This window comes from Sugiyamaella lignohabitans, chromosome A (assembly GCF_001640025.1).
Source record: "Sugiyamaella lignohabitans strain CBS 10342 chromosome A, complete sequence".
Lineage (NCBI taxonomy): Eukaryota > Fungi > Ascomycota > Dipodascomycetes > Dipodascales > Trichomonascaceae > Sugiyamaella > Sugiyamaella lignohabitans.
The window spans coordinates 4,305,823-4,333,011 of NC_031672.1; the positions used below are offsets into that span (position 1 = coordinate 4,305,823).

At 44.6% G+C, this 27,189-nt stretch overlaps 8 protein-coding genes across 8 annotated transcripts; 5 read left to right on the plus strand and 3 right to left on the minus strand.

Annotated features, from left to right (window-relative positions):
* Positions 1–9: 9 nt before the first annotated feature.
* Positions 10–2,154, minus strand: AWJ20_1396 (uncharacterized protein; the record flags this gene model as incomplete). Its single annotated transcript, XM_018878271.1, has 1 exon — positions 10–2,154. One exon carries the CDS (start codon positions 2,152–2,154, stop codon positions 10–12), a length of 2,145 nt encoding a protein of 714 aa, XP_018735592.1.
* A 2,987-nt stretch (positions 2,155–5,141) lies between these two features.
* AWJ20_1397 (arylsulfatase (predicted)) lies at positions 5,142–6,803 on the plus strand (the record flags this gene model as incomplete). Its single annotated transcript, XM_018878272.1, has 1 exon — positions 5,142–6,803. The coding sequence occupies one exon, from the start codon at positions 5,142–5,144 to the stop codon at positions 6,801–6,803; it is 1,662 nt and encodes a 553-aa protein (XP_018735593.1).
* Positions 6,804–7,113: 310 nt separating this feature from the next.
* Positions 7,114–9,231, plus strand: BPL1 (biotin--[acetyl-CoA-carboxylase] ligase BPL1; the record flags this gene model as incomplete). Its single annotated transcript, XM_018878273.1, has 1 exon — positions 7,114–9,231. One exon carries the CDS (start codon positions 7,114–7,116, stop codon positions 9,229–9,231), a length of 2,118 nt encoding a protein of 705 aa, XP_018735594.1.
* A 137-nt stretch (positions 9,232–9,368) lies between these two features.
* AWJ20_1399 (uncharacterized protein) lies at positions 9,369–10,298 on the minus strand (the record flags this gene model as incomplete). Its single annotated transcript, XM_018878274.1, has 1 exon — positions 9,369–10,298. The coding sequence occupies one exon, from the start codon at positions 10,296–10,298 to the stop codon at positions 9,369–9,371; it is 930 nt and encodes a 309-aa protein (XP_018735595.1).
* A 1,063-nt stretch (positions 10,299–11,361) lies between these two features.
* Positions 11,362–14,463, plus strand: YCS4 (Ycs4p; the record flags this gene model as incomplete). Its single annotated transcript, XM_018878277.1, has 1 exon — positions 11,362–14,463. The coding sequence occupies one exon, from the start codon at positions 11,362–11,364 to the stop codon at positions 14,461–14,463; it is 3,102 nt and encodes a 1,033-aa protein (XP_018735596.1).
* Positions 14,464–18,562: 4,099 nt separating this feature from the next.
* On the plus strand, positions 18,563–19,204 carry THO1 (Tho1p; the record flags this gene model as incomplete). The annotated part of the gene is made up of 1 exon (XM_018878278.1): positions 18,563–19,204. The coding sequence occupies one exon, from the start codon at positions 18,563–18,565 to the stop codon at positions 19,202–19,204; it is 642 nt and encodes a 213-aa protein (XP_018735597.1).
* A 320-nt stretch (positions 19,205–19,524) lies between these two features.
* Positions 19,525–22,089, minus strand: AWJ20_1402 (uncharacterized protein; the record flags this gene model as incomplete). The annotated part of the gene is made up of 1 exon (XM_018878279.1): positions 19,525–22,089. One exon carries the CDS (start codon positions 22,087–22,089, stop codon positions 19,525–19,527), a length of 2,565 nt encoding a protein of 854 aa, XP_018735598.1.
* Positions 22,090–24,615: 2,526 nt separating this feature from the next.
* Positions 24,616–27,087, plus strand: AWJ20_1403 (uncharacterized protein; the record flags this gene model as incomplete). Its single annotated transcript, XM_018878280.1, has 1 exon — positions 24,616–27,087. One exon carries the CDS (start codon positions 24,616–24,618, stop codon positions 27,085–27,087), a length of 2,472 nt encoding a protein of 823 aa, XP_018735599.1.
* Positions 27,088–27,189: the final 102 nt, after the last annotated feature.

Sequence of the window (27,189 nt, forward strand, 5' to 3'; positions counted from 1 at the left end):
CAGACAGGCCTATTCCTCAGACTCTTGATTGACACTCTTTGCAGTCATGCTAATGGCCCGTCTCAGAAGAAACTTATTAGAATACATGCCACCCATCAACGGAACACTTTTACTGCCAATATCTATCTTTGGTTTGGCAGTAGTCGGTCCGAAATCGACAAATTTGATACCTTCACTCAGGGCGATATCAATGACTTTTTGCATCATCACAAAATACGCCTTGTACTTTCTACCAAGTTCATGATCCAGACCCTGTAAATCAGATGTAATAGTGTCACCAAGTCTGAACAAAACACATGATGCAATAGTATCATCACCTACCTTGAGGAATAGAAGTGAACGGTGACCATTAGCAGCTTCAACCTCTTGGTTGCGTCCGAAAGATTTGAATAAACTCTGCCTGGGAGTTGCAAGAACCGATGTCTTGCCTTCGCCTGTCCTCTTGTCAGCAATATTCTTCCATAAATCAAAGGCTGTATTGCATTCTTCATCGGTAAACTCAATGCTCTCTATAAATTGACCACCAGCCTGAAGAAATGCGCCACTCTGGTTTCGATACTTAATAGCTTTGAGGTACTCTGATACAGTCTTGCCTTTGTAGGGCCGCAAGTCAATAATATGTGTTGCTGGTAGGGGTGTAGGGAGCCAGCCACTAGGGATAAGAGCCTGCTCTGCTGCCTCATGCTGATAGACAGGGTTTAGGAGTACAGTGAACTGGTCTTTCCTTGGCAGCCTATCATTCCATTGGGTGATAGCTCTGAGAACAGCAGCACTACGAGCTACGGGTCTCTTACTGGGTGAACAATAGAAAGTAGCCTCCCTGAATGGCCAGTGAAAACCCACCAATCCTAAATTAATGCAAAGTGGTTTCCAGAATGGGGCACGACTGCCCAAGAATCTACTGAGAAGTTTACCAAGCCTTCCATCTACATTGGCTGTCAAATCATAGTTTCTAAATGCAGTAATCAAAACTAAAGCTTCTGTGGACATCAATTCTTTCTGAAACTTGATAGAGTTTTCATCAATGGCCTCGGCCGCAGTCACTTGACGAACAGTATCCATCTTGTGGCCCTTTATTTTCTTCTTTTGCAAACGCTTTAATTTATTCTTGGACATTTGCTGTGGCGTTGAAGGGACCACAGTCACCTCGGACATTTGGTCGTTCTCCGAGTCAAAAGGAAGAATCATTTCCCTATCCAGATTGATCCATTCTGGAATCTGCTCATATGTCAAATGGGTATGCGGTTTGTTGTTTTCAACAGCTGCTTCTGCATCCAAAGCCACGGGCATATTGACTGGTTCTGGTCGGAATACTCGAAGTACCAGACACTCCATACCAGGAACCTGATCAGCTGTTCTATAAGCATTCATCAACGAGATAGCATTTGAACCGCTTGGAGATCCAGGAACTTGCTTGCTATACCTGTCAATGAGCTGTGAGTAAGCCATAAACTGAGATTCTGTCAGCTTTGACAAGTCGTAAACTTCTACATCCAGGATAGATCCAGGCCTGACTTGCACGTTAAATGCAGATATAATGCCAATCAGACACAACAGAAAGCTGGCCACAGAGAGACCCGGGTTGACACTAGCCACGTTCCATAGCAAACTATCTTGGGCTTTGCTGGGGCCAATCATATCGAATGAGATGCAAATATATACAAACGAAAGTATGGCGCAACCTGACGTCAAGATAATGTAAAAGCGAATGAACCGTGTAATAACTTCACTCAGTCGATAAGATTTGCCAGCAGCCAACGAAATTCCAAATCCCATGAAGGCTGAACTGGTCAATATACAACTCAAATGTGGCGAATACCGGTACGACACTCTCATTACAGATGTCAACTTGGGGCTACCGGTGCTTGGATCAACAGAGTTTACAAGTAAGATCAAGGTGGAGGTGATAAACTGTAAAACGGCACCGACAAGAAGTAAAGCTTGATAGATGTTATAGATTGGCCACCATGCGTATAGACCGAAAAGAATGGTAAAACATGCTTGGGAAGCTACCGCAACGGCAGAGACAGTTGTCAGAGTGGTTTGGAACTCGACTATTTCGTTATCTGGACCCCTGAAAGACGAATCAATAGCCAGGTTCACAATGCAACAAATGACCGAGCCAAAATTGATGAGAAAGATGGTTTCATACATGATCTCTAATCGTTTACTCCAGTACTTGGTGTTCTTTTTATACTTTTTACTCCTCACAAATAATTCATTGCCTATTATAAACAGTGTGGACAGCAGCGTGCAAATGATAGCTGGGATCATAAAGCCCATCATCAAGCGTTGGTGGCCATTTCGCACAGTTACATGAAGGATCAATCCTGCCAAGTCCAATAGAAATGAAATAATGCCAACCAGAAATACTGAGACAGTTAGCCAGAACTGTTTGACCTTTAGGGTCCATTCCAGATGCGGAAGCTTTTGCTTTGGTTCATTCTTTTTCTCATTCATTGTTAACAAAGGATACTATGAATGATTCGGAAAGACGTTGTTGTAGGATAAAAGTAGTGCTTTGAACAAGGGGGATGCTTCAATATGAGAAGAACATATAAAAATGGGGGTGAGGATAAGCAGTTAAGCAGTAAGAGTAGCACTTAGCTCTGCCGGATGAAATCGAGGACCACCGAAAGATATCTTTTGTCAGCGACGAGTAACTACAATGACGGTGGGAAGAGGAGCTCCTTCTTTGATAAACAACAGGGGACTTGTGATGTGATGGTGGAACCTAGTATTCAATCGCGGTGAAAGCAGCAGTAGTAACAATAATATGACCGTAGGACAATATGACAATGATAGTTAGATGCAATGAGGGGCCTTGTGTTTGTATAAGATTAAACTAGGAAACCTTAATGATTATATATATTCTTGTCGGTAGTGGCCACTAGTTCTACTCTCAGACAGAGAAATAGCGACAAGGTTAGATTTGATTAAAAGGTACTGGTCGTATACAAAACACAACCAATTAAAGACAGGCCTTCAGTGGCATACACAGGCTAGTACTGTACCCCTGTTTCTGCTTTATTCGTTCATAATTTTACGAAAGTGCTCTGATTCGTGTACATATATAAGGTGTATAAATAGTTGTCTAGATGAAACTGGTAAGACCAGTAGCTACATGAGATCATCTACTGCAGGGATAAGCCATGCGCACGCTAACTGTTTAAGTGGTCATCTTTTCAAGGAGAAATGCGCAGATCTAGCCGTTCAGGGTGCATGACAGGCTGCTGATAAGATCTTAGTCACGTCCGCAAAGGAATATCCTGTCAAAACTCGGCTCGAGGCTTAGGCATGGGGCTCATCAGACGTCCCGAGAGGCTCAGTTTCCTCTTGTTTGTTTAACACATATAATTTGTATCTATCAGTGGTCTAGTTCATACTAGAGATATTTCAACTATTCTATTCAAAGGCACACATTATTCACACACCATGTGCGTTGGTATGACATGTGAGATTCCCAGGTTTTCCGTCAGTTCCGCGGGATTTATTTGGAACCATCAAGTCTAGCTTCGCAACTACGTTCGGACTTGTTAGTGGTCTGTTTTAGGCCCATTTTTGCTCACTGTTTTCGTGTACACATGCCGTATGTCGAAAAGTCCATTACTAGCCAAACGGTTATAGCGGTTAGACCGAAAGGGTCAGTTGGGGTGCATAAGTGCCCACCTAACAGAAAAATTTTCGGCTGCTGTACGGAATGGGCTGTGCGGGTATAGCCAGCCATGACTCGGCCCCGCTTTTTGATATGTATTTGATGACGGTCGTCTTGGAAATCTAAATAAAGTTTAACAGAGTCACTGCCTAGAACTTAGCACATCGATTTTGCCACCAAGGGCTCAGCCGATAATCAAACACGCAACTCTGACCCATGCATAAAGAGGCGAAGGCAGCAGCCACTAGGAACTGTATGTGAAGATCTAAGACATGCCCCATAGAGTCAAGTAAATGTAAAACATGCTAACGCGTTAAGGTTAAAAACTGTTTGCTAATTACAGGATGATATACATAGTAATACCCTTCGAGGCTTACGATTTCATAAGCGGATTCTTGTGATACTCTAATATTCCATGGTGATAAATATTGATCGAGTATGACACACAGATCAGATCAGGACAACTTACGGTTTCCAAACATAGACCGACTGGGGACTTATCAAATTTAGTAACATTCTTGTTGCCAACCAAAACTCCGGTTGATTTTCGTGTCTCACTTTCTCAAATATTGCAAAGGGAAATGTCCATTCCTGTACCGTGTCTGATCAAGTGCACGAGATGTAGCCTTATACCAGTCTGTTGACTATTATCCATTTCTGTTCTTTTTCCATTTTCCACTAAGTATACGCTAGAACCATCTATTGCAGGATCGTGGAATCAAGCCTCGATGCATGTGGTGGGAAATACGAATGACGTTGTGATGTGCGTCTTGTTCGTAAACCTTAATTAAGCTAACCCGCATGGCATACTTCGTTCACTAACGGTGTAGCCAAAAGTCGGTTAGTTGAGCAGACGAGAGTGGACTTGAGCCAATAAAAAACTTTCTTACTCAAAACGACCTTTAGCTTGAAGTAAACTAGATTAGAGAGGGAGGTAGAGAAACTAGTTGTGTGGAGTAGAATTCAGTACTAAACGACATCCAGTTCGTATATGTTTCTCCGCATTGAAGGATATCAACGAAACCAATTGGAAACAAACAATAGGAAACCTGGAGACCAAAAGGTTATGGTTACCGAAACGAGTTTGACCATACCCGTTTATTTCATTTATTTCCTTAAACGAACCGCCTCACGAAACAAGCAGTTACTTATTGAGTACCTGAGTAAAGGGCGCCCTATAACGGCCTCAGCAGCCCTCAGCAGCTCATGCCCATTAGCACATGCAGGGGAGGGTAGATCATTCGCGTGAAATGGCGCCATAGATAAGATAATGCATCAACCATGTATGTATTTTGTCAACAGTCAAGTGAATCACGCCTTCACAATAAGCGACCAGCTTATGTCAAAGGATTTATCCGGTGGTTAATATAAGATGATTCATTCTATATGTATAAATAAGATCGCGGTAATTCATTCCGGAACTGTATATTGATACTTAGTCAATTCAAGTCAAGTCAATTCAATTGGTACTGAATACTAGAAAAACATGACCGAAAAACGACCCAATTTCTTAATTATTGTTGCCGACGATTTGGGATGGTCTGATGTATCACCATTTGGAGGTGAAATCCATACACCTAATCTCCAAGCTTTGGCCGAGAGAGGTATCCGTTTCACGGATTTCCACACTGCCTCCGCGTGCTCACCCACTAGATCCATGCTGTTGAGTGGTACGGACCACCATATTGCCGGTTTGGGTCAAATGGCAGAGACAATTAGTAGATATCCTCACCTTTGGAAAGGAAAGCCTGGATATGAAGGGTATTTGAACGACCGAGTTGCCGCTTTGCCTGAAATTCTGTCTGACAATGGATACAGAACTTTGATGTCTGGTAAATGGCATCTGGGTCTTACCGCAGACAGAACTCCTGCTGCTAGGGGTTTCCAGGAGTCGTTTGCTCTCTTGCCTGGTGCCGGAAACCATTACGCATATGAACCAGGTACTTTCGAAAAGCCTGCTCTGCCATTCTTACCCCCATTGTATAGCAGGAATGACAAGTTTGTTGATTATAAGACTCTCCAACAAACTGAAGGGGGTTTCTACTCTTCCGACTACTTCGCTACTCAGTTGATTGACCAATTAGCCACTACTGATAAAAGTAAACCATTCTTTGCTTATCTCCCATTTACCGCTCCTCATTGGCCGTTGCAAGCACCAAAAGAGATTGTCGACAAGTACAAGGGTGTTTATGACGAGGGCCCAGACGTGCTCCGAGAAAAGCGTCTTGAAGCGCAACGTAAGTTGGGCTTGATTGATGACACTATTACCATTGCCCCTGTAGTCACTGGAGAGAAAGAATGGAGTGAATTGACTGCGGAAGAAAAAGCAAAATCAGCTCGTACCATGGAAATTTACGCTGCCATGGTCGAGCTCTTAGATAAGAATGTTGGTAGAGTAGTTGATCACTTGAGAGAAACCGGCGAGCTTGACAATACTTTTGTTTTGTTCATGTCTGACAATGGCGCTGAAGGATCTATTTTGGAGGCAATTCCAATTCTTTCTGCTAATCCACCTGTCAAATATTTCAACAATTCGTTTGAGAATCTGGGTAATCATGATTCGTTCATTTGGTACGGACCACGTTGGGCTCAGGCTTCTACGGCCCCATCCCAACTCAGTAAAGGGTATATTTTAGAGGGTGGTATTAGATGTCCACTCATTGTTTCATATCCAGGAGCTGGCAAGCATTCCAATGTCATCTCTCGCGAGTTTACTACGGTAATGGATATTCTTCCCACTGTTTTAGAGCTGGCCCAAATTAAACCAGTTGGAGAAACTTTCAGAAGTAAGCCTGTGCTGCTTCCTAGAGGAAAATCCTGGGCCAAGCATTTAGAGTCTATTACAGCTAAAGTCCATCAGGAGACCACCTTCACTGGTTGGGAGCTTTTTGGACAGAGAGCCGTCAGACGTGGAAACTACAAGGCTGTATATATTCCTAACGAGGAAGGAAACAATGATTGGGAACTCTATGATCTGACCAAAGATAAGGGTGAGACTAAAAACATTGCTAAAGACCACCCTGATATTCTTGCTGATCTGCTGGAATTCTGGCTTCAGTACGAGGCTGAGACTGGTGTTGTTGTCGCTCCTGATGATGAAGCATACACTCTCAGACTATTTTTCAATCCTAGTAAGCGAGCCGTTTAAGATTAAAGACATGTCTTGGTTATAAGTGCATTAGATTTGTGAATATTGATGGCGACGATGATATGTCCCTGCATAAAAAACTTGTGTAAATTCATTTCTAAATAAATATATAAGGGTGCCTGTCATCCCAATTCCATTTTCCCTCAATGGCCATCAAAGTTACAGCTTAAAATGTAGATTCAGAAGAGATACGAGTCTAACGGCTTGCATCCAGACCACAAATGAATCACGTGCCTGCCTTTACTTCGAAGTCAACGGGCAGATCAACTGTGTCATGCTGCAATCTAGATTTCTCAGACTTAAACCCAACATGAATGTTTTAGTATATTCAGGTCCGGGGACGACTATTGAGTCAGTAAAGCACTGTACTGAGTCACTGCGGAAAGTTCTGTCTCCTTTTTATGCGGTAGTGAACGTCAATGCGAAGATAATTAAAACTGAACCTTGGACTGCTTCAACGGCCCTAATAGTAATTCCTGGCGGAGCTGACCTGCCTTATTGCCGAGAGCTGAATGGCGCTGGGAATAATATCATTCGAAAATATGTAAGATCTGGTGGCCGATATATTGGATTTTGTGCTGGAGGTTATTACGGATCATCAAGATGCGAGTTTGAAGTCGGTGATCCTGAAATGGAGGTTAGTGGCAGTCGTGAATTAGCATTTTATCCAGGAGTCTGCAGAGGCTCTGCTTTTAAAGGTTTTAAGTATGGAAGTCATGTTGGTGCAAAGGCCACTTTATTGAAGGTCAATAGGAAAAATCTGCTTGGGCGTAATGAAGCTGGTCCAGATTTCAAATCAGACGAGGCGTCCCGTAGTTTAGGCGATTTCAGCTGCTATTTCAACGGTGGTGGGACTTTTGTGGATGCAGAACTTCTGGAAAGCCAAGGAACTGGAGTTGAGGTACTGGCTGAATACACAGAACCTTTGGATGTGGAAGCGACAAATACCAGTGGTAAAGAGGTAGCAGGAGCGGCAGCTGTTTATTGTAAATTTGGCAAGGGTAGCGCTGTATTAACAGGGGTTCATCCAGAATTTGGCTTTTTATCTAGTGTTTCAGGAAAAGCAGAGTCTGATAGTACAGATTCTGTAGATAAAGACGTTGTTGATGCTGTGAATCTAGATAATTCGAAACGCTTAGCTTTTTTAAGATGTACCTTGGCCAAGATGGGGTTAAAAGTGAATTGGGACGATAGCAGCAACAGCAGCATACCTCAACTTACAAGACTCAAACTGACGTCACTGAGACCAGCAACTGTGCAGTCATTGATTTCACACCTGAAAAACGAGATTGGCTTTACTGGTGAAGATGGAAATCTTCTTGTGGGTCAAAACGATACCTTTCGCATAATTCTGGAAGACTCCCACCATCCCGAATCAGAGGGTGCGAGTGAAAGCGGACGTCGAACTCATCTTCTTAATTATGATGTTGAGGTTCCGGAAGATCTTAATAAGGTTATTAAGGATATCGAGATTAGCAACTCTTCTCGACCAAACCACCGTGACACACCTTATTTTAATCACCAGGTCTATTATGAGAACCTCGAAGCATTGCAAACGAGAAATAACCTCAAAGGTGAATTAGGTTCCATTCTGCTATATGGTGAGGTCGTTACATCCACCTCTACCATGCTGGATAAGAACTATTCGCTACTTCGTCATCTTCCAAATGGCTTCACAGCTGTAGGTACCATCCAGGTCAGTGGCCGAGGAAGAGGTAATAATGTTTGGGTGAACCCTCCTGGTGTTCTTGCCGTTTCCGGTGTGTTAAGAATGCCCATGGGCGTAAATACTCCCTCTATAATTTTTGTTCAATATCTTGTGTCACTGGCAGTTGTTGAGGCTATCCTTGACTATGGACCAGGATATCAGGAAATGCCTGTTCACTTGAAATGGCCCAACGATGTCTATGCCAAAAGTCCACCTCACATGACAAATGTAGAAGAGTACCTGAAAATTGCTGGTGTAATTGTAAACAGCAATATTTTTGATAGTGAATATGTCCTCGTATACGGGGCTGGCACCAACGTTTCAAACCCGGCACCGACAGTATCCCTGAATGTTATTCTCAACACCTTGAATGAAGAACGTCATAAGAGAGGTCAAGCTCCATTACCAAATTATAACCAAGAAGTGCTCTTGGCTAATTTTGTTACCAAACTGGAAGAAATGTTGAATTCATTCAAGTATCAAGGTTTTACTGCATTTAAGGAGCTGTACTATAAACGATGGCTCCATACGGATAAGATTGTTACTCTTGAACAATATGATAATACTAAGGCTATCGTGCGTGGTATAACTTCTGACTTTGGACTCCTCGAAGTTGAAGAAGTTGATCGTAACAACAACCCTACTGGTCGAAAGTACGAGCTGCAACCGGACGGAAACTCATTTGATATGTTCAAGGGGCTGTTAAAAAAGAAGAACTGATAGTCCTAGTCACGTTTGAATTGTGCTGCCACTGGTATCTTGCTTCTAGGAATCCGTCAAGAATGTTAAATAGCGTGTATAATTTTCTACATAATATAGATAACACTGTAAATAAAAACTCTTTAATGCAACTACCCCTAGGTTATAATAATGTGAAATGCAGTGTATGTAGCAATGGCGACAAGGGCCATGAGCCATTTGGCAACGCTAGGCTCCATAAGAGGTGCTTCATTGACATACGAACCATCCTTAGACCACGGGGTGTAAGATTGGGGTAAATACATAGCAAATGGATATTGGAATGTGTCCAACTTGCCAGCTTGTGGAAACGCAGACGTATTACTTGCTGAGTCAAGGACATATAGGGTGTACTGAGATGTCATAAGGTTTATCGTATTATTTGCAGCCCACTCTTTAGTATCCCATTCGATTTTTGTTTCTTTAGCGGGCATCCCCTTAGTCACAGTATAAGTCTCAGAGTTCGTTGAACAATATGCAAGAACATCAATTTCTTTGGGTGTGATAATTAGTGAAGTATATGCCCATTCGAAGGTTGCAGTTTGACCAATCTTGACATATGTTGTCGTCACACTAGTAGGATTCGGAATTACCATACTGATTCCACCGGGAGGTAAACGAGGATCAATGGAAATTGATGTTGACGTGGTTGAAGAAACAGTCTTCTTTGAAGTTTTAGCGGTAGTGGTTTTTTTATTCGTTTCTTTACCAGTTTTTGAATCGGTTTCAGTGCCAGTCCCAGTTTCTTTCGTTTCCTTACCAGTTTTCTTAGCTGTAGTCGCAGTTTTATCATCCCCAGTGGTAGTCTCAGTAGTCTTAGTGTTCTGGTCTTTTTCACCCGATACAAACTGAGATACTACTGGGATGTCTTTGGATGATTCAGCATGTTGTGACACTACAGGAATATCTTTCGACGTTCCTTGATTATTATCGTTATTATTGTCGTTGTTATTGTTATTATCATTATTATTATTGTCGTTGTTGTTGTTATCGTTACCAGTATCAGTGGTATCAGCTCTTCTTAATAGATTGTGATTATTTTCTGGCATGTATCGAACAGCCTCTGCACTGATGAACAGGGCCAAAACGAAATAAAACCAAACAAACTTGATTTGAGCCATCTTGCCAGTTCCTTGAGAAAACTTTTGGTTGATTTCAAAGACAAACCACTCCAGTTCTGTCAGTGATTTTACCACAAATCGTGAAAAATTCTTATACACAAAAATTTAAGTACCCTTCCGGGCTTTCCAAAAAAAGGTATCAACTGAAGTTACCACTCTCTACTAGAAGGTCTTCTCGAAACTTAGATAGTAATAATTCTCGATAAGCTGAATCTATATTTTCGATTAATTGCCCGCTTCTTCTATTCCGCTTCACAGGTTTGTATATCGAGTCTCTCGTAATAAACTAAAGGGAAACGTGCCGTCGAGCTGCGTGATCTATTTTAGGTGTTTTTATTCTGAGATGCGTTTTTTCCCCTGTTTCAGACTAGTAACGGCAGTGGGGCTTATAAACAGATTCTATGCTATTAGATGCGTTTCCTCGGCCAAACATCCACACGTGACTACCTGCATCTGTTGCTCTGGAAACGACGCGTAAATAATAAACACTGATCCTCGAACATCTCAACTTTCATTATTACATCTCTTCTATATTTCAGTGACAATAATACCCAAATTCACAGATAATGGAGGGAACGTTTAATTTAGCAGAAGCGTTTTCAACGTTTATGAAGAATCCAGGTGATCTTGTAGATGACCTGGATATCTCCGACCATTCCATAGCCGTAGAAGAAATTACCAACAAATTAGCGGTCAGTGCCGAAGGAATCACAGATGAAAGGTGTTTTGGTTTACTCAAATTTATTCTAAGGTAAGTGTTACTTGGAAGAAATAAGACATAGGTAAAATTTGAGATTCTAACAGATGACCTAGTGATTATAACGAAATAGATCAAAAAACTCGAGATCAAATATTAGACTTAATAGTCAGTGGTATTCAAAGTGTGGTCGCCAATTATGGTAGCAATAGTAGAAATCAAAACACAGAACATGAAGATGAGGAAGATGCTGGAATTCAACTAAAGATCACAAGAGCTCTGTTGGAAAGGTACATGTTCTTACTGCAGTGGTATCTTGTAAATCTGGACCAAAGCCTAACCAAACTCAAAGTCAGTAGCGCCTCCACCGCTAGTGGCAAAGTTGCATCAAATAAGAATAACAAGGAGTTTCAGACGGGGGTATCAAGTATTTTGGCCTCTTATGATGTTATTTGCAAGTGCTTAAGAGCATTTTCGGAAGATCTTTTTGTGACTACCTCTGAACGGGATTTATTTGCAGGATTATATCTACGACCTGCCTATCTTTTTCTAGAGAATGAGCAGCTGGTTAAAGATGAAGGTGTTAGAATGCATTTGTTCAAATGTATTTGCATAGCAGTTAAATCACATCATCAACAATTGGGCGTTTTAACGTCTCTATTACAATTACTTATCTATTACGAGCATTTATCGGAGCCCCTAGCTGAACTTCTTCAAATTTTATATGAACAATACGATCACTCAGGATTGGGAGATGAAATTTTACATGAGTTGAGTACTAAGACCTTCAATAACAATGATGCTAAGAGTCCCAAAGTCATTTCTGTCTTTTTGATCAAACTTTCCAAACTTGCTCCATTGCTAGTCATGAAAAATATGACGGTAATCGTCAAGCTTCTGGACAGTGAGTCATTTACACTCAGATGTGCCATTATTGAAGTGGCTGGTAATATTGTAATTCACTTCTGTCGTCAGGATGGTGATCAATCCGAGGAGACTGGTGCCAATATTGAACAACACAAGACTCAAGTGCATGTGTTGTTAGATTTGGTTGAAGAGCGCTCAATGGACATCAATCCGTACTGTAGATCCAAGGCGCTACAGGTGTTATCAGCTATTTGTGAACTGGAAACAAAGTTTGTTAAAAGGAGACCAGTAATGACAAAGATAGCAGTTCAAGCGCTCAAGGACAGAGCCACTTTAGTGAGAAGACAAGGAATCAAGCTTATCAATCGATTGATTTCTACTCATCCTTTCAATCAGTTACATGGATCTCAATTGAACCTGAAAGAATGGAAAGGCCGACTAGCCGGAGTCAACCAAGAGCTGGACAAAATCGTTCCTTCCGACGCCGGTGATATGTCTATGCTTGATCCCGATGCTCTAGATAGCCCATCAGATGATGATAGTGAAGGGGCCCCGGAAAAGCAGACCACACCAACAGCTGACGTCGAACTAATCAACAAACTGCAACTAACTGCCAAATACTACAGTGAAGCAATTGAATTTATCAACCTTATTCATGAAGCTCTTGATAGATGTGAGACTCTCTTATTATCTAAGCACAAGACAGAGGTGATTGATTCCATGGATCTGTTTGTTCTAGCAGATGCATATGGGATTCAACATGCTAGTACCGGAATCCGTAAAATGATCCATCTTATCTGGGCGAAAGCAAACAATGACGAGGGCCAGCAAATTCAGAGTCATCTTGTGGACTGCTACCAGCGATTGTTCTTTGAAACTCCAGCAGAGATGCCAGAGAGAGAAGCAAATATACTGGTTGCGAGAAACTTAATGAGCTTAACGTATGGTGCCACTTTAGCAGAGTTGGCTTCTTTGGAAAAGCTGTTGATGTTGGCTATGGAGAAGGACCAGCTTATTTCTCCAGGTGTAATCAGAACGCTATGGAAAGTATATAGTTTTCAACAGCGGGAAATTTCCAAATCTCAGAGACGTGGCGCTATTATTATAATAGGAATGATTGCCAAGGCAGACCATTCGGTGGCAACAGCTGGAATGGAAATGCTACTTAAAATTGGTCTTGGTGAGCAAGGAAGAGCGGACTTGGGTCTAGCCAAATACACATGCGTGGCACTCCAGCAATGTGTTTCAGAAGACGAATGGAAGAAGGCCAATACTGGTAGCCCTGCTAGGCTACAGGTCACTCATGAGGCTATTGCCGCCCTTGCAAATGTGCTTATCGATCATTGCGATGATTGGGAATGGTTTGGTGTTGCTGAGCAGGCAATCAAGGCAATAAATGATTTGTGTGAGTCGCCAGATATTGTCTTTTCTGAAATAATCCGGACAAAAACGAAGAAGATATTTGGTGCTGAGGAAAGCACTCGTACGCCGAAGCAAAAAGAAGCATCTTTGAGTCAGCTTTTGTTTATTATCGGAGATGTAGCTCTTAAAACTCTTGTACATCTTGAAAGATGTGAGATTCTTTTCAAGAGATCAAAGATCGCATCTGAAAAGGCAAGTGCTAGCCAAAGAGAATCTAAGTCAAAAGATGATGGTAACAAGTCGGCTTCAGCTGAGCAAGAAGATGATCTTAACGCAGCTGCTGGTGGAGGAACTTCGGAAGATGACTTTTCAGAAGCAATTGCATATATTCGAGAAAGGGAACTTTTGTTTGGAGAAAAGTCCCTCTTGACAAGATTTGGTGTAATGGTGTCAAACATTTGTCGACAGGGACTCTCAAAGAACTTGGATGAGAAGCTGAACGTGTCAGCCACGTTATGTCTGGCCAAATTTATGTGTGTGTCGGCTACCTATTGTGAGCAGAATTTGCAAATATTGATGGCATTAATGGACAAGTCCGATAATTCCACAATCCGAAGCAACTGTGTACTTGCATTAGGAGATATTGCTGTATGCTTCAACTATATGCTTGATGAGAATACCGATTTCTTATATCGCAGGCTCCATGATAGATTCTCTGTTGTCCAGAGGACATGTTTGATGACGCTTACCTTCTTAATTTTAGCTGGACAAGTCAAGGTCAAGGGTCAATTGGGTGAAATGGCCAAGTGCCTCGAAGATCCGGATAAGCGGATTTCTGATTTGGCTCGAATGTTCTTTACCGAACTATCGACAAAGGACAATGCCATTTATAATGGCTTTATTGACATGTTCTCTATGCTCAGTGCTGATGGTGACTTATCTCAAGAATCACTTCATAAAATTCTCAAGTTCCTCAGTTCGTTTATCGACAAAGAGAAGCAAGTCAAACAATTATCCAACAAGTTGCTTGATAGATTGGTTCGTAGTGAGAGTCAGAAGGCATGGAATGATATCAGTTACGTCCTTGGTATTCTTCCCCATAAAAGTGAGGAGATCGATGCCAAGATTCAGGAAGGATTTAAATATACTGCGGTCATTGTCGAGTAAGTTTAGTCTTTCTCTTATTTAATAATCTTATGTTTGTATGTTTAGTTTATTTCATGTAGTGTCATTCGGCGTTTAAATAAATGATATCAGTAATTAGACTCACTCGTATATTACTTATAATGGATGTGGTAAATAACAAATTAAAAATAAATGTTATATACGATTGAAAGTGGGTGCAGTAGCTTTTTGAATCAGGTCAATGCAAGATCAGATTATTCGTCATTCGTGGCATTCAGGTCATCACCGGAATCGCTTTCGTTATAAATTTCATTATTAATCAGTGGCGATGATGAGTAGAATACCGGTTGATGAGGGTAGAACCCCTGGCTATGTGGATTAGTGTTGTAACGGCGGTACTTGTCGTAGCGAACGTTAATTTCACGGCCCCTAAACATGGCTTTATCAAATTTTTCGATGGCTTTTGCCGCATCTTCTTCGGTGTAGAATATAGCAATTGCAAATCCTTTGGATCTACCGTCTTCAAACACAGGGATTTCTACCCGGTATATGTTTGTTTCAGCCCGTAGAAAATCTTTCAGGTCTTGCCATTGGGTGGTAAAAGGAATCTAATTGTTAGAATCAAGAAGTATCTTGTTGACTTGTTGAGGGATTGAGAAACTTACATTTCCAATAAATAGACGTTGGCGATCGGAAATCGCAGGGTTTTGTCGGTGTTGATACGATGAGTTGGCAGCATGGGGGTTGATGAGGTTGAATTGTTGTTGGGGATGGTAGGACTGTCCGTAGTAAGGTGCTGGTGAGCCATTCCATAAATCGCCTGAAGGCTGTGGATGATGCTGATATGGACCATGAGCCAGAGTAGCATTCGCAGTTTGAGGGGAGAACATGTGATACATATTGGGGGTTGGGTTCGGAGATGGCCCATGCGAATGGTAATGAGAGGTTTGTAAGTTCGCCATTGGTAAATGTGGTACAAACCCAGTCGATGGCGCATAGAATGACTGCTGAGGTTGAGGAAGCGGCAGCGGTGGTTGTTGAGATAAAATTGGCGAGAACACTACCTGAGATGATTGCAAGGGTATTGGGGACCCTGACTGAGGCATGTTCAAGGATCTGAATGGAGCTGTTCTTGGACTACTCGTTGAAGATACATTATAGGGGCTGGATGAAGATGGATTAATGTCGTCTAATGAAGAAGGGACTACTTGTGGTTGTCCGTGTGTCGATGCAGATGTTGTTATTGGTGCCTGAGAAATCTGCATTGGTGGAGGAGGAGGCGGTATAGGAGGAGGAATTACTGAAGCATTAGCAGCAATTGAGCCGGCAGCAGCAGTAGCTGCTAATATATGTCCGGATGGAAGTTGAAGTCCATTAATACTTTGAGTACAAGTCACAGCATTGGCCTGGCCTTTGACAGTTACAAGAGCTATTCCAGGAGCAACAATTTTAGTATAAACAATGGGGATATTTTGTGATGCATTTGATATGACATTTAGGAGTTGTTTCCATTGGTAGGTTGGTGGCACGTTGGTGACAGTTATCGTATATGTATCGTTATGATACTGGTTTGGGCGAAATGCAGATAGCTCAGATGAATAAATAAATGGTGATTGATGAATGGGTAATTGGTGCGGAGGCACAGGTAGTTGATAATACTGTTGAGCATTTATTGGAATTGATGCCTGAACTGCGATCGACGAGGTACCACCACTATTAGTAGGAGGAGACTGTGTGCTAGGAGTGTTGAACCTAGAGTGTGAGGCAGGGTCCAAAGAATCAGCAGTACTCTGATCTTCAGAAGTACCTTTGTCAGAAAAGCCATTGCTTCCGTTGGTTGTAGAAGCATTCTTGAAACCGGTATCATTTTCAGCACTTGTTTTGTCACCACTGGTTGGTGCAGATGATGAGGTAGTTGAAGTAGGAGGAGGAGAATTCTCACTACCACTCTCCAGGCTTAAAGTTTCAAGAGAAGGCAATTCGTCTTTTCGCGTAGAATCATCTGGTTTTGCATTCACCACTGCCTGACTGGTTGCGGAAGTACCAGACCTGTCAAAATTAGCCGATCTAGCCCCCTGGCTCACGAACGATTGTGACCTAGCAGTACCATTCACATAGAAACCTCCAGGGTATCCATCGTATGCATAATTATACCCATAAATATCGCTCATAGGTGGACCCATTGCAGTCATCGAGATGCCAGGACTTGGATTTATACTGGAGTTCGACCCGCTTGATGCAGTCCGAGTACCAGATGCTACCGTTGAGATACTGGGGCCATTTCGAGCAAAACTATCATAATCCGAATCACCAGCAATGGCTGATTCCCCATACACATCGCTGCCATTACTACTGGTATAACTCGTTCGGCGATCGACTGATGATGAAACTATTACTGGCTTGGTCGCACTGGGTGTTGAAGTCACTACCAAAGGAATGTCTCTTGGTTTGGAGGCAACCCGAATGGTTCTGGAGCCAGAATTGTTACCCACACTAGTAGAATTAGATTCTGTCCCATTTTCAGAGGGTGTAGCGGGTTTCGAACCTGCACCAGTATTTGTCAGACCGTCCACATTACTATCAGTCAGTGGCGGCATTGTCGTCATGTTGAGCTGCCCGCAGCAACCTCACTACAAAAAGATGGATAGCCGGCTCTACGTAACTCAAATATCAATATAAAATGAGAACAGTAGGTCAATTGTTGAGTACGCTGTCGTCCTAGCGTAAGTTATGCTGCAAGTTGTGCCAGTCCCAGTAAAGCACAGACTCAGAAGAGACACAGGATTCAAACACCACCAGAAACACAAACCAATTAATGATAAAATCAATAATTAGACACTTGTATCCACAAACTAAGACTTTTTTTCAAGTTAGTGAACCACCCACTAACAGGCAATTGTAATTGTTCAAACAGAGATGCGTGCAAAGACGCACTGATTGGAAATCCTCCACAAAGGTTCGATTGAGTATTAAAAAGGACGAATTTTAATCCAATAAGCTCTAGATAGAGATAATTCTAGTATAAACACCAATCATGGGCCCAAATTGGATTGAAAAGAAGGACAGTTTGGTATAATAAACTGTATACAGATCAGAACTAGGGTAAAGAAAGTGAGTACCTTTGTCAAGCACCGCGACAAACAAACCACCCGAAGATAAGGGATCACCGATTGAACCAATTGGCGTGTGTCCAATATATATACTTTCAGCAACGACACCACAACCAGGCGACGAGCCAACAAAAACAAATATCCACACACACACACACCCAAAAAGCGTATGAGCGCTAACAATTTATTTATGTAGAAACACAAGTGAGAGAATGCAAACCCGCAAAAGAATATATTTAATGTAAGGTACATCGCCCTACAGAACGCACCTACTGGCCGTACTGATAGGGTCAAGAGATTAAGGTCAGGCAGGGTAGCCCGTTGGTGAGCCCTGGACCGGGGCATGAATTTAGGGGAGGGGGAATGGCCTCCGGCGGCTGGGGCGCTGCCCCAGACCCCGTTGCTCCTGCTTCGCAGGAGACTACTGGGACCGTCGACGAAAACGACTCGAGCATAGCGAGAGGAGCGATGGGGTATGGGGCGGAGCACCAGCCGCCGGAGGCAGTTTTTCCAGCAGCAGCAGCAGCCCTCCCCCTGTGGCACCAGCAGCCAGAACGGGGATGCAACATGACCGAGTGTGAGCGACAGCGATTAGCTGACGCCCCGTGGGTACCCCACGCTATCGAGCAACCATCCACCGCCAGTTTATGCAGTTGGGAGTTTATCGTGCATGGCGGCCCGTCACCATGCTACCCGCTTCACACGCGCCGCGGCCCACTGGCCGGATCACGCTCGTCGCTCGCGAAGCGAGCACTACGGGGTCTGGGGCAGCGCCCCAGCCGCCGGAGGCAAATGTTTCTCCCCGTGGTCTGCCTCCGGCGGCTGGGGCGCTGCCCCAGACCCCGTAGTGCTCGCTTCGCGAGCGACGAGCGTGAGGGATAGGCGGTTAGGGGCATGTATGCAGTTACACAAGGGGTGGAGTAGGGTTGGCTGGTCGAGGCGGGTGGTCGAGGAATCGAGGTACGGTTGCAGTGGTAACACGATGATTATTCAACGATTGGAAATTCATATACCATACAGGATTACAAAAAATGGCCAATTACACGAGTTTGAAAGTGATTGAGCTGAAAGAGCTTCTAAAAGAGCGTGATTTGGGTGTGTCTGGTACAAAGCCCGAGCTCGTGGCTCGTTTAGAAGAGGACGATGCTAAGAGAGCTGCGACTGCTGGCACAGCTGGTTCTGAGCCCGCTGTTGCTGACGCTGCTGCTGATGCTGTTGATGCTGGTGCTGATTCCACTGCTGTCGCTACTGAAACTCCGACTGTTGCGACTGCTCCTGCTGCCGAGGCTGCTCCGGCCACTGCTACATCGCCCATTGTCGTCGATTCCGAACCTGTGGTTGTCAGTGAAACCACTGCTAGCGAGCCAGCCGCTGCCTCGACTGAAACATCCGAGTCAAAAGAGTCCGACACTGAAGCTGTCATTGCTGAGCTGGAAAAACGGGTCAACCGTCTCAACAAGTACGGCCAGCCAGAAGAGGCTGCCGAACTCACTCGCAAGATCGAGAGAATCAAGAAACTCGGGCTCGGAGAATACAAAAATGCCGACAAAGTGCTCAAGACCGTCAAGAACAAGTCCGACAGCTCCGTCACCAAGAAGTCGGCCGCCTCAAAATACAACATCCCCGAAGATGTGCTCGCAAAGCGCAAGGCCCGCTTTGCTAGTAGCACTTAAGACTCATTTGATGTAAATAAATCCTCTGTACAACAGGCCATGTTGGTAGGGTGTTTGCCTCCAGCGGCTGGGGCTCCGCCCCAGACCCCGCTGCTCCTCTCGCTCCGCTCGAGTCGTTTTAGTCGACGGTCCCAGCAGTCTCCTGCGAAGCAGGAGCAACGGGGTCTGGGGCAGCGCCCCAGCCGCCGGAGGCACATCCCCCGTCGACGTGTGTGGGGAGAAAAAAATAATAAATAAGATATAAAGTAGTCGTTATGGTCGAACTAGTGGAAATGTGTTGAGTGGGAACAGAGTTATGCAGTTGTGTGTTTGTGTGTTTGTTAATGGGCCGAGTCAGAGTCTGATAGGTAGTGTTGGGCAAGTGTTGCTGACCCTTGGTGCGAGGAATCGGATTCTACTGATGGCGAACTGGGTTTGGATGGCTGGGGAGAAGGTGGGTGGGTTAGCACCAGACTCTCCATAGCACGTCGAAGTGCTTCCCCGTTGGCAGCATCGTCGAGATCGAGATTTCCCTCGCTGTTTGGCAGGTCTTCCGAAGGCGTGAATTTCGCTTCTCCCTTGGCTTTGCCAAAATCAATTGGCTTACTTGGTATGTCAAGACCAAACACTGCCAGTACAGGGTACGATTCACTGCTCCCTTTTCCAGTAGTGATCATACAACTGGCGCTCGCAGTGTCCCAAAATTCGGTGGTACTGATGGTGATTCGTCGGTCCTCGTGAATAAACGGATATGGAAGACATGTCTCGAGCTCGAAAAATGCCAGTGGGTCTACATTTGGTCTCGGTGGCAGGTCGCTGGAACTCACTGATACAGCTGAACCCGCTGATGAAGGTGATGTTGCGTCGGTCGTGTCATCCAGACCCAGAACTTCATTGTCGTAACCGTCGTCCATCTCACCATCAAAATTATCTATCAAATAATTAGGATCCCCGTTGCTGTCACCACTAGCATTCTCATTGGAATTGCTAGTACCACCATTGACTCTGACTTTGTACGGGTCTGAAATAGCTACTTCTGGAAGGTCATATTTCCAGGTGCTTTGACCTGATGTCGGATCCGATATCAGCAATTGACCCTGTTTCAACAAAAGTAGATGCGATTCTCTATCTCGGCCAGATTTTCTATGGCTTTGTTTAGAGCTCTTTGCTCCTGCTGTCGCTGCTGTTGCAGCAGCTGCAACGGTAGCTGCAAATGCACCATTTACAAATGTCATATCCTCAATACCCCAGTTCGACAGCTTCCAAATCTTGTTGGTACTTGTATCAAATGAAATTCGTTTGTCGAACCAGTGCAGACTACCACGATCCTGCGTTACTAGTCCAAATCCTCCACGAGTATCCCAGGCCACTCGTTTGATACGAGCAGGCACCTTACCTCGAGCATATCTTCCAGTGACTGTGACTTCTCTCGGTAAATATGAGATATCATAAGTGTACATATGATCTCCTTTGCTAGACACAGTCAGTAGAGTGGTATCATATGGCGACAAAGATAAATAGGAAAGCCCTTCTAAAGGCGAAAAACAGCATATCGACGTCTCAGAAGGTATATCTATAATTTGAACAAGGCTGGTTGATGATTGATCTGAAAACAGAAATTTACTTAGTGATTTCAAAGACGACCCTGGTGATGGCGAATTGGGCCCCGATCTACCTGCAGCGCCATTTCCTCCCCCAGATACTGAGGAATGGAACTGATCTTGCCCTGATCCGTCTTTGGATAGATAGTATTTGATGCCAGAATAGCCTGCTTCTGACAGTGATTTGAGTGATGTCACGGCAGTAGCTGACAGGCTTTCCATGACTCGCTCGTACAGTGGTCCTGAAGGGGGTAAATTGACTGGGGTATGTGCATTGGGAAGATAATCCAGTCGATTGCTCTTGGCCCCATTGGCATTACCAGTACCACCTTTTCGATCACTACCCATCCCCATACCACCATTGGGACTGCCATTCATACCATGGCCATAACCATTGACATCATGGGCACCGGATCCGGTTCCGTTTCTATTGGATCGAGCACTCTTGTATCCATCAGCACTGGTCTTAGGAGTCAAAGCCAGCCACCTGCCCTGTAAATCCAGCAGAGCACTTCCATCTGGGCCACAGGCCACTTCCAAACCAGATAAAGCAAGAGGATGATACCCGTCAATGGCGAATAAAGTAACTAGTCCTGACGAGGTCACCACAGCCATATAAGGAGATGCCACACTGGTAATCACTTGGTATGGACCAGGACCAAAAGATGCTGGTGGTAATACTAACGTGTTCACCAGACTCGGCTCCCGGCTGATCTGATGGATCTCTAAATAATAGGCTCTGGATCTCAATACTTGTATAACTAGCGTCACAGTATGACCAGTAGCTCTACTATTATCAGCAGTACCAGATGTTACACCAGGAGACTCGGTGACCGCAACATCTACAATTGATCCTACAATGCCATGTGTAGACCCAACAAACTCCAGAACACCACCATTGCTGACCTCATCACGCCAGACTTGCACCGAGCTGGAATATATACATACTACCAGACCGCCACTGGTAATTGAAACACCGAGTAAAGAATTGTTGTTGTTGTCGCCACCGCCTGCGGAGCCATGATGATTTCTAGATGAACCAGATCCAAGCTGGCCAGAAAACGTGTTTCTGTTGTTGGATATTGGCGGAGATGAGCCCGTCGTACCGCCTCCATCACCACCCCCACGTGGTGATCCAGCTGCCCCACCATCTCCAGGAAACAGCTTATGTTTAGTCCAACTAGCAGCCGATGACAGAAAGTCCTGGCCCCGAAACGCAATGGGAGTCCTATAGATCCGAGTGGGATCATTGGATGTCGAGATCTGGTACGCCAAACTGCTAACTGGCGCTGACGACCTGACCATGTTCTGGGGCTCCAATATCTGGAAAAGGTTAATACCCGATGTAACCGTCTGGGTTGAATCCAAATGACCTTGACTCCTACTCACCTCAATTAAAAAATCGCGTTTGGTGCTGTCACCAGTTTACTATACTGGAGCTGCTAGTTGTGTTAGACCACGACAAGTCACTGATTCGATTGATTCGAGTTGGTTAAATAGCTGGTTGGGTTACTGAATCTGATATACCGAAGCCAGCTAACTGACTGGACTAGTGTAGAATCGAAGAAATTGAGGCGAATATTAGGTTGTAAATGCTTAATAACAGTACTCAATGGCCTGTGTTATCACAGATCCAGTGTGGTAGTTCGTGGCGTATGAGTATGGTCAAGCAGTATCAGTTGAGATGTGATGTATATAACGAGTAAATGAGAGCTACTAGAATCTGCGCGTGGTGTTGATTCATATACAAAACCCACTATCTCCCCATCAAGCCCACATGCCGGCTGCTATCTGTCTGCATATCAGGCCCCTTTTGTACAGATAACGATTAAACTAGGCTGCTGGCGCTGGTCGGTCTGCTTCTGGTTCTCATTCCGGCCACCGCACTACATCCGCCCCTGTAAACCTGCGAGCTAAAGTTGACTCCCATTGCCCTGTCGGGAAATCGGCTTGCTGCGATTGCTGCCGCTGGGCTTGCTTTCGGGCCGGTTGTTGGGCTGCTTGCCACCAGCCCCAGCGGGCTGGGGAAGGGGGAGGGGGGGCTTATGCCTCCGGCGTCTGGGGCTTCGCCCCAGACCCCTTGGCTCCTGCTTCGCAGGAGACTGCTGGGACCGTCGACGAGAACGACTCGAGCGTAGCGAGAGGAGCAGCGGGGTCTGGGGCGGAGCCCCAGCCGCCGGAGGCGCCAGCTCCCCGCGCCAGGTCCCCCCTCCCGAAGAGCCACAGCAACCCGTTTGCCGAGAAGCCTGTCTCGTGGCGTGTGTCTCGTGGTACCACCCCCACTTGTTGGTTCGGCTGCTGCTGCTGAGTCTGCTGCTGTTGGGTCGGCCGGGCTCGCTGTGAAGTCCCACCCCGGCTGGTTCGCTACAAGGGGGTGAGGGTGACTGGGCAACCGCTAACCGTTTGAGTCATTCTCCGCATTCAGTGTGCATGCACATTTACGCAATACAATGCCTGATAAGGCTACTGCCTAACCCACAACTGCCAGGGGTGTCAGTGTGGGTGTTGCGGCTAGACCACCGACTGGCCGCGGTTTCTGTTCTGGCTCACTGACTGGTCTATGTTTTGGAAGGCACTGAACTGGAAGGAATAGGGGGGGTTCTTGTTTGTGACGCCCTGTTCGATGTGTGGAGCTCGGGTCGTGTTTGCTGGATAGCATTACTCCTCTGGTAGCACCCTAAAAGGCCCTAACATCGACGGTGCAGCTGATAAGACAGTTCTGACGGGATGTTATGCAGGCATTAATGGACGCAATGAGGGGTCAATATGTGGTGGTTACGCCATAACATTACCAATTGCTTATTACCACTAGCTTCTTTTGATATACAGGTCAATTATTTTGTTGTCAAAGCAAGCTACATCGCTTTATCGACTGCACTCACGCGACAAGACCCCTAGCTTTTTGCTAATTGTGTTTTTGAATTGACGGCTTATTTCACTAGACTTTGTCCGCCACTTTTCTGTCTTTGAGCAATAGATAGCCCAGTTTATAGTGGCAACCGTGCGTTTGTTCTGTTTTATAGTTTATAGTTTCTGTGTGGTGTGCTGATTGTCCGTCTGTCTGCTTGGTAACTATACGGGTACGTATTACATCGCGATCAGAACGACCCAAACGAGCATTTGTGGCGCAAACCAACAACTGTGATTTTTTTATTCTCTGTTTTTTGTCCCTTTGACTATTAATAATTTTGTGTGAAGAAGAACCCACAAAAATTGGAACAAGGCTGTTTCGCTAACATCGTATAGAAACACCTCATTTGATCGGTCAACTATTGATAACCTACTGCCAAGAAGATCAGGTAGATATCGCCGTGAAACTGGTGCAGTGCGATCCACTTTTTTGACGCAAGACTTAACGCACTTCACCCAAAAGTCATGGACAATAGAACTCTGAAACAATTGACCGTTGATCGAGAGTAGAAATAGATATAAGAGCTGCCCATCTGGAGCTGCCTGTCAGAGCTGTCCAGAGTTGACTACTGGAGAAGAGATAACGCACCCGGTATCGTGTATTCTCGATTTATCTTTTGATCTGATATCTGATCTGATATCTAAACTCTACTGTTTCATTCCTTCTACTTGCCTAGTGTCTCAAGGCTTGAGGTTTTTTTTTCCTTCTGTCTCTTTGTTTGACTCTCTATTTACAAACTGATTCGGTTCCATCCTCTTTCTTGTTACTTTTTATTATCATTGTTTCTTCTATTCTATTCATATCAAATTCGTTCAAGCTCACTTCGGTGCTCTTTGTGTGAACATTAGACCCCACTTTACCCATTGTTGCCGACCACATCTCAGAGCATTCATATCTGATTGATTGCTGTACTATACAACATGAGTGGTCCGTCTCGTTTCTTCCTTAGCTCAAAGCCTCCTCCAGGCTCCCCTGTACAGCCCCAGTCGACTGGGATTGTCGACGGGGTATGTCTTTCCGACAGCTCCAGTGGGTTATATAGTCCAGGTTCACCAAATCCAAACACACCATATTTGCACAGAAATGCTGGCGCCATTCCTCCAGATTCCACCCAACTTTCATCAGCAAGTACATCTGATGATGAATCAGTTTCGAGTTGGCCACTCTCTCGCCCTCCATCCCTCTCTCAATTCGAAATGGATGAGATGCCGGCTGTTACAGCTGCAGCTGCTGATTTTGTCATTCCACGAGGGTTGAATCCAGACCAGTCTTTCGAGTTTGCTTTTAATGGGCCAGCTGGTGCTGGGTCGGCCGCTGATAGTGCTCCCCGTGTTGGCGGGGATAGATTTACTATTGACGCCTTTGGTGACTTGATTGGTGTAAATGCTAGTACCAGTGCTAGCAGTGCCCATGAGACTCATGGTTCCTATCAACGTCATGACTCGTCTTCAACTTCATCCACCCTTCCCCAACTTGTCATGCCTCGAGTGGCTCTTCCAGGTCGTAAGCCATTTACAACAATTGGCTTGAGTCTTGGAAAGCTTAAAGTTCTTGTCGCAGGGGATTCTGGCATCGGCAAAACTGAACTCATTAAAGCCATTCTCGAGTCGTCTAAGCATATTGTCCATGTTGATGAGCCCACAAGGTACAAGCATCCAAGAGAAGATGAGTCGTCTGCTGGTACAATCGGGTTAGAAGAAACTATCAATACTCTGGGCGCTTCATCTGCCAACAATGGGGCCGGTCCTCTTACCGCATCTGGGGGTCCAATTTCAAAGTCCACTTCTTCTGCCAATCATACACACTCACCTTCTATTGTAGAAATATCTGCTTCTACCAAACCATATTCATTATATCTCATAGCTCATCACGAGAAGAAGGTCAGTACTAGAAAACCATCTCAAGATGATAGCAGCGACAGCGACGTTCTCTTCGACCTGAATGACATGAGACCACAAAATGCAAGACGGCCAAGCCTTATTCACTCTTTGGAGTCTACAACGTCTGCTAATGGAGCTCTTAGCCGCAATATTGGTTTTGTTGACACACCTGGATACGGTCAATACAGTGATACCACGACTTGTATTCAAAATGTCCTTTCATACCTCGATGGCCAGTTTAGAGAAACTGCTAATACTGTCAATGTTTCGAGCCCTCAAGTAACAAATCTTCTTACATCAGCATCTTCTCTAACTGAATTTTCTCATGTTGATGTATGTTTCTATCTCATCCTTGACCGTATCAAGCCAGTTGATATCAATTATATCTCACAACTTTCGAGATATGCACCAGTCATACCGCTTATTTCCAAATCTGATCAACTCCAACCAGATGACATTATTGACTTGAAGGTGAGTATTTTAAAGGAACTCAAAGCTTCAAACGTCAGTCCATTTTTATTCGACACACCAATCGATGATGCTATAGCATATGGCGACCAGTTGATCAGAGAACGAAAAGAAAGGCGTGGCTCAGGAAGCAGCATTATTACATCTACTGCTGACGAATCTAAAACAGATTCGGCAGAATCAGTTCACCCTCTTCTCATGCCGTGTACTGTATCAAGTAATCGGAATCTGGATTCCGAAATGCTTGCCAGCGTCATGATGGAGCCCGACTATACGATTGAGTTGGTGAATTCCGAACTTAAGCACCTCTGTCGATATATATTCTCTGAGCATGGTTCTGCTTGGCTACGCTTCATTACAGCCAAGAAGTTTGTTGAATGGATTTCAACTGTACAAGTATCCAATTCTCTGCATAGTCATAAGTTCCTGCGACAAGCAAGCTCACTTAATCGACCAGGCTATTCTGAGAACCAGTATCAGCAACTCGTTCCATATGCCACTAACACTGACAAGGGTCCTACCGGGCTTGAAATCTTACCAGAGTACTTTTCTTCATCACCGGGGAGCCGTGCACAGCTATATAATGCTCGATGGGCCATGCAATTGGAACAGGTTTCTCGAACTGAAAACGTCATTGCTGTGAGATCTCGACAAATGTACCGGTCTCGGAAACAAGAGCGGAACTCTACGTCAGCTAATACTAATGGCAACCACGACAACACCGGAGGAGTATCCCATAGGAAATCCGCAGGCCCGACTGCTGCCATGCTGCGTCCAGGACCGACATCGCCAACTCGGCCTGATGGAAATATTTCTGAGTCCATTTTCAATTGTGATCCGTTGAGTCTCGACAAAATCATCAGCAGGGCGCTCAGATGTGCAGTTGGTGCTTTCACGCTGCTTTCCAGTGCTGGGCTTGTTACGTGGCTTTATACCGCTTTTGCGACACCAGCTCCGGTCATTGCAGTCGAGCCTAAACCTGCAACCAATATCCTCGTAGCAACACTTAATTCACTAGGAGGTGGCTGGTCAGTGCTGGTATAGTTTTAGTTCGTTCCATAGTAATGCATTATCTATATACAATTGCGATTCCCCGAAGGGCTCCGCGAGGCGGAGCACAACGGGATCTGGGGTAGCACCCCAGCC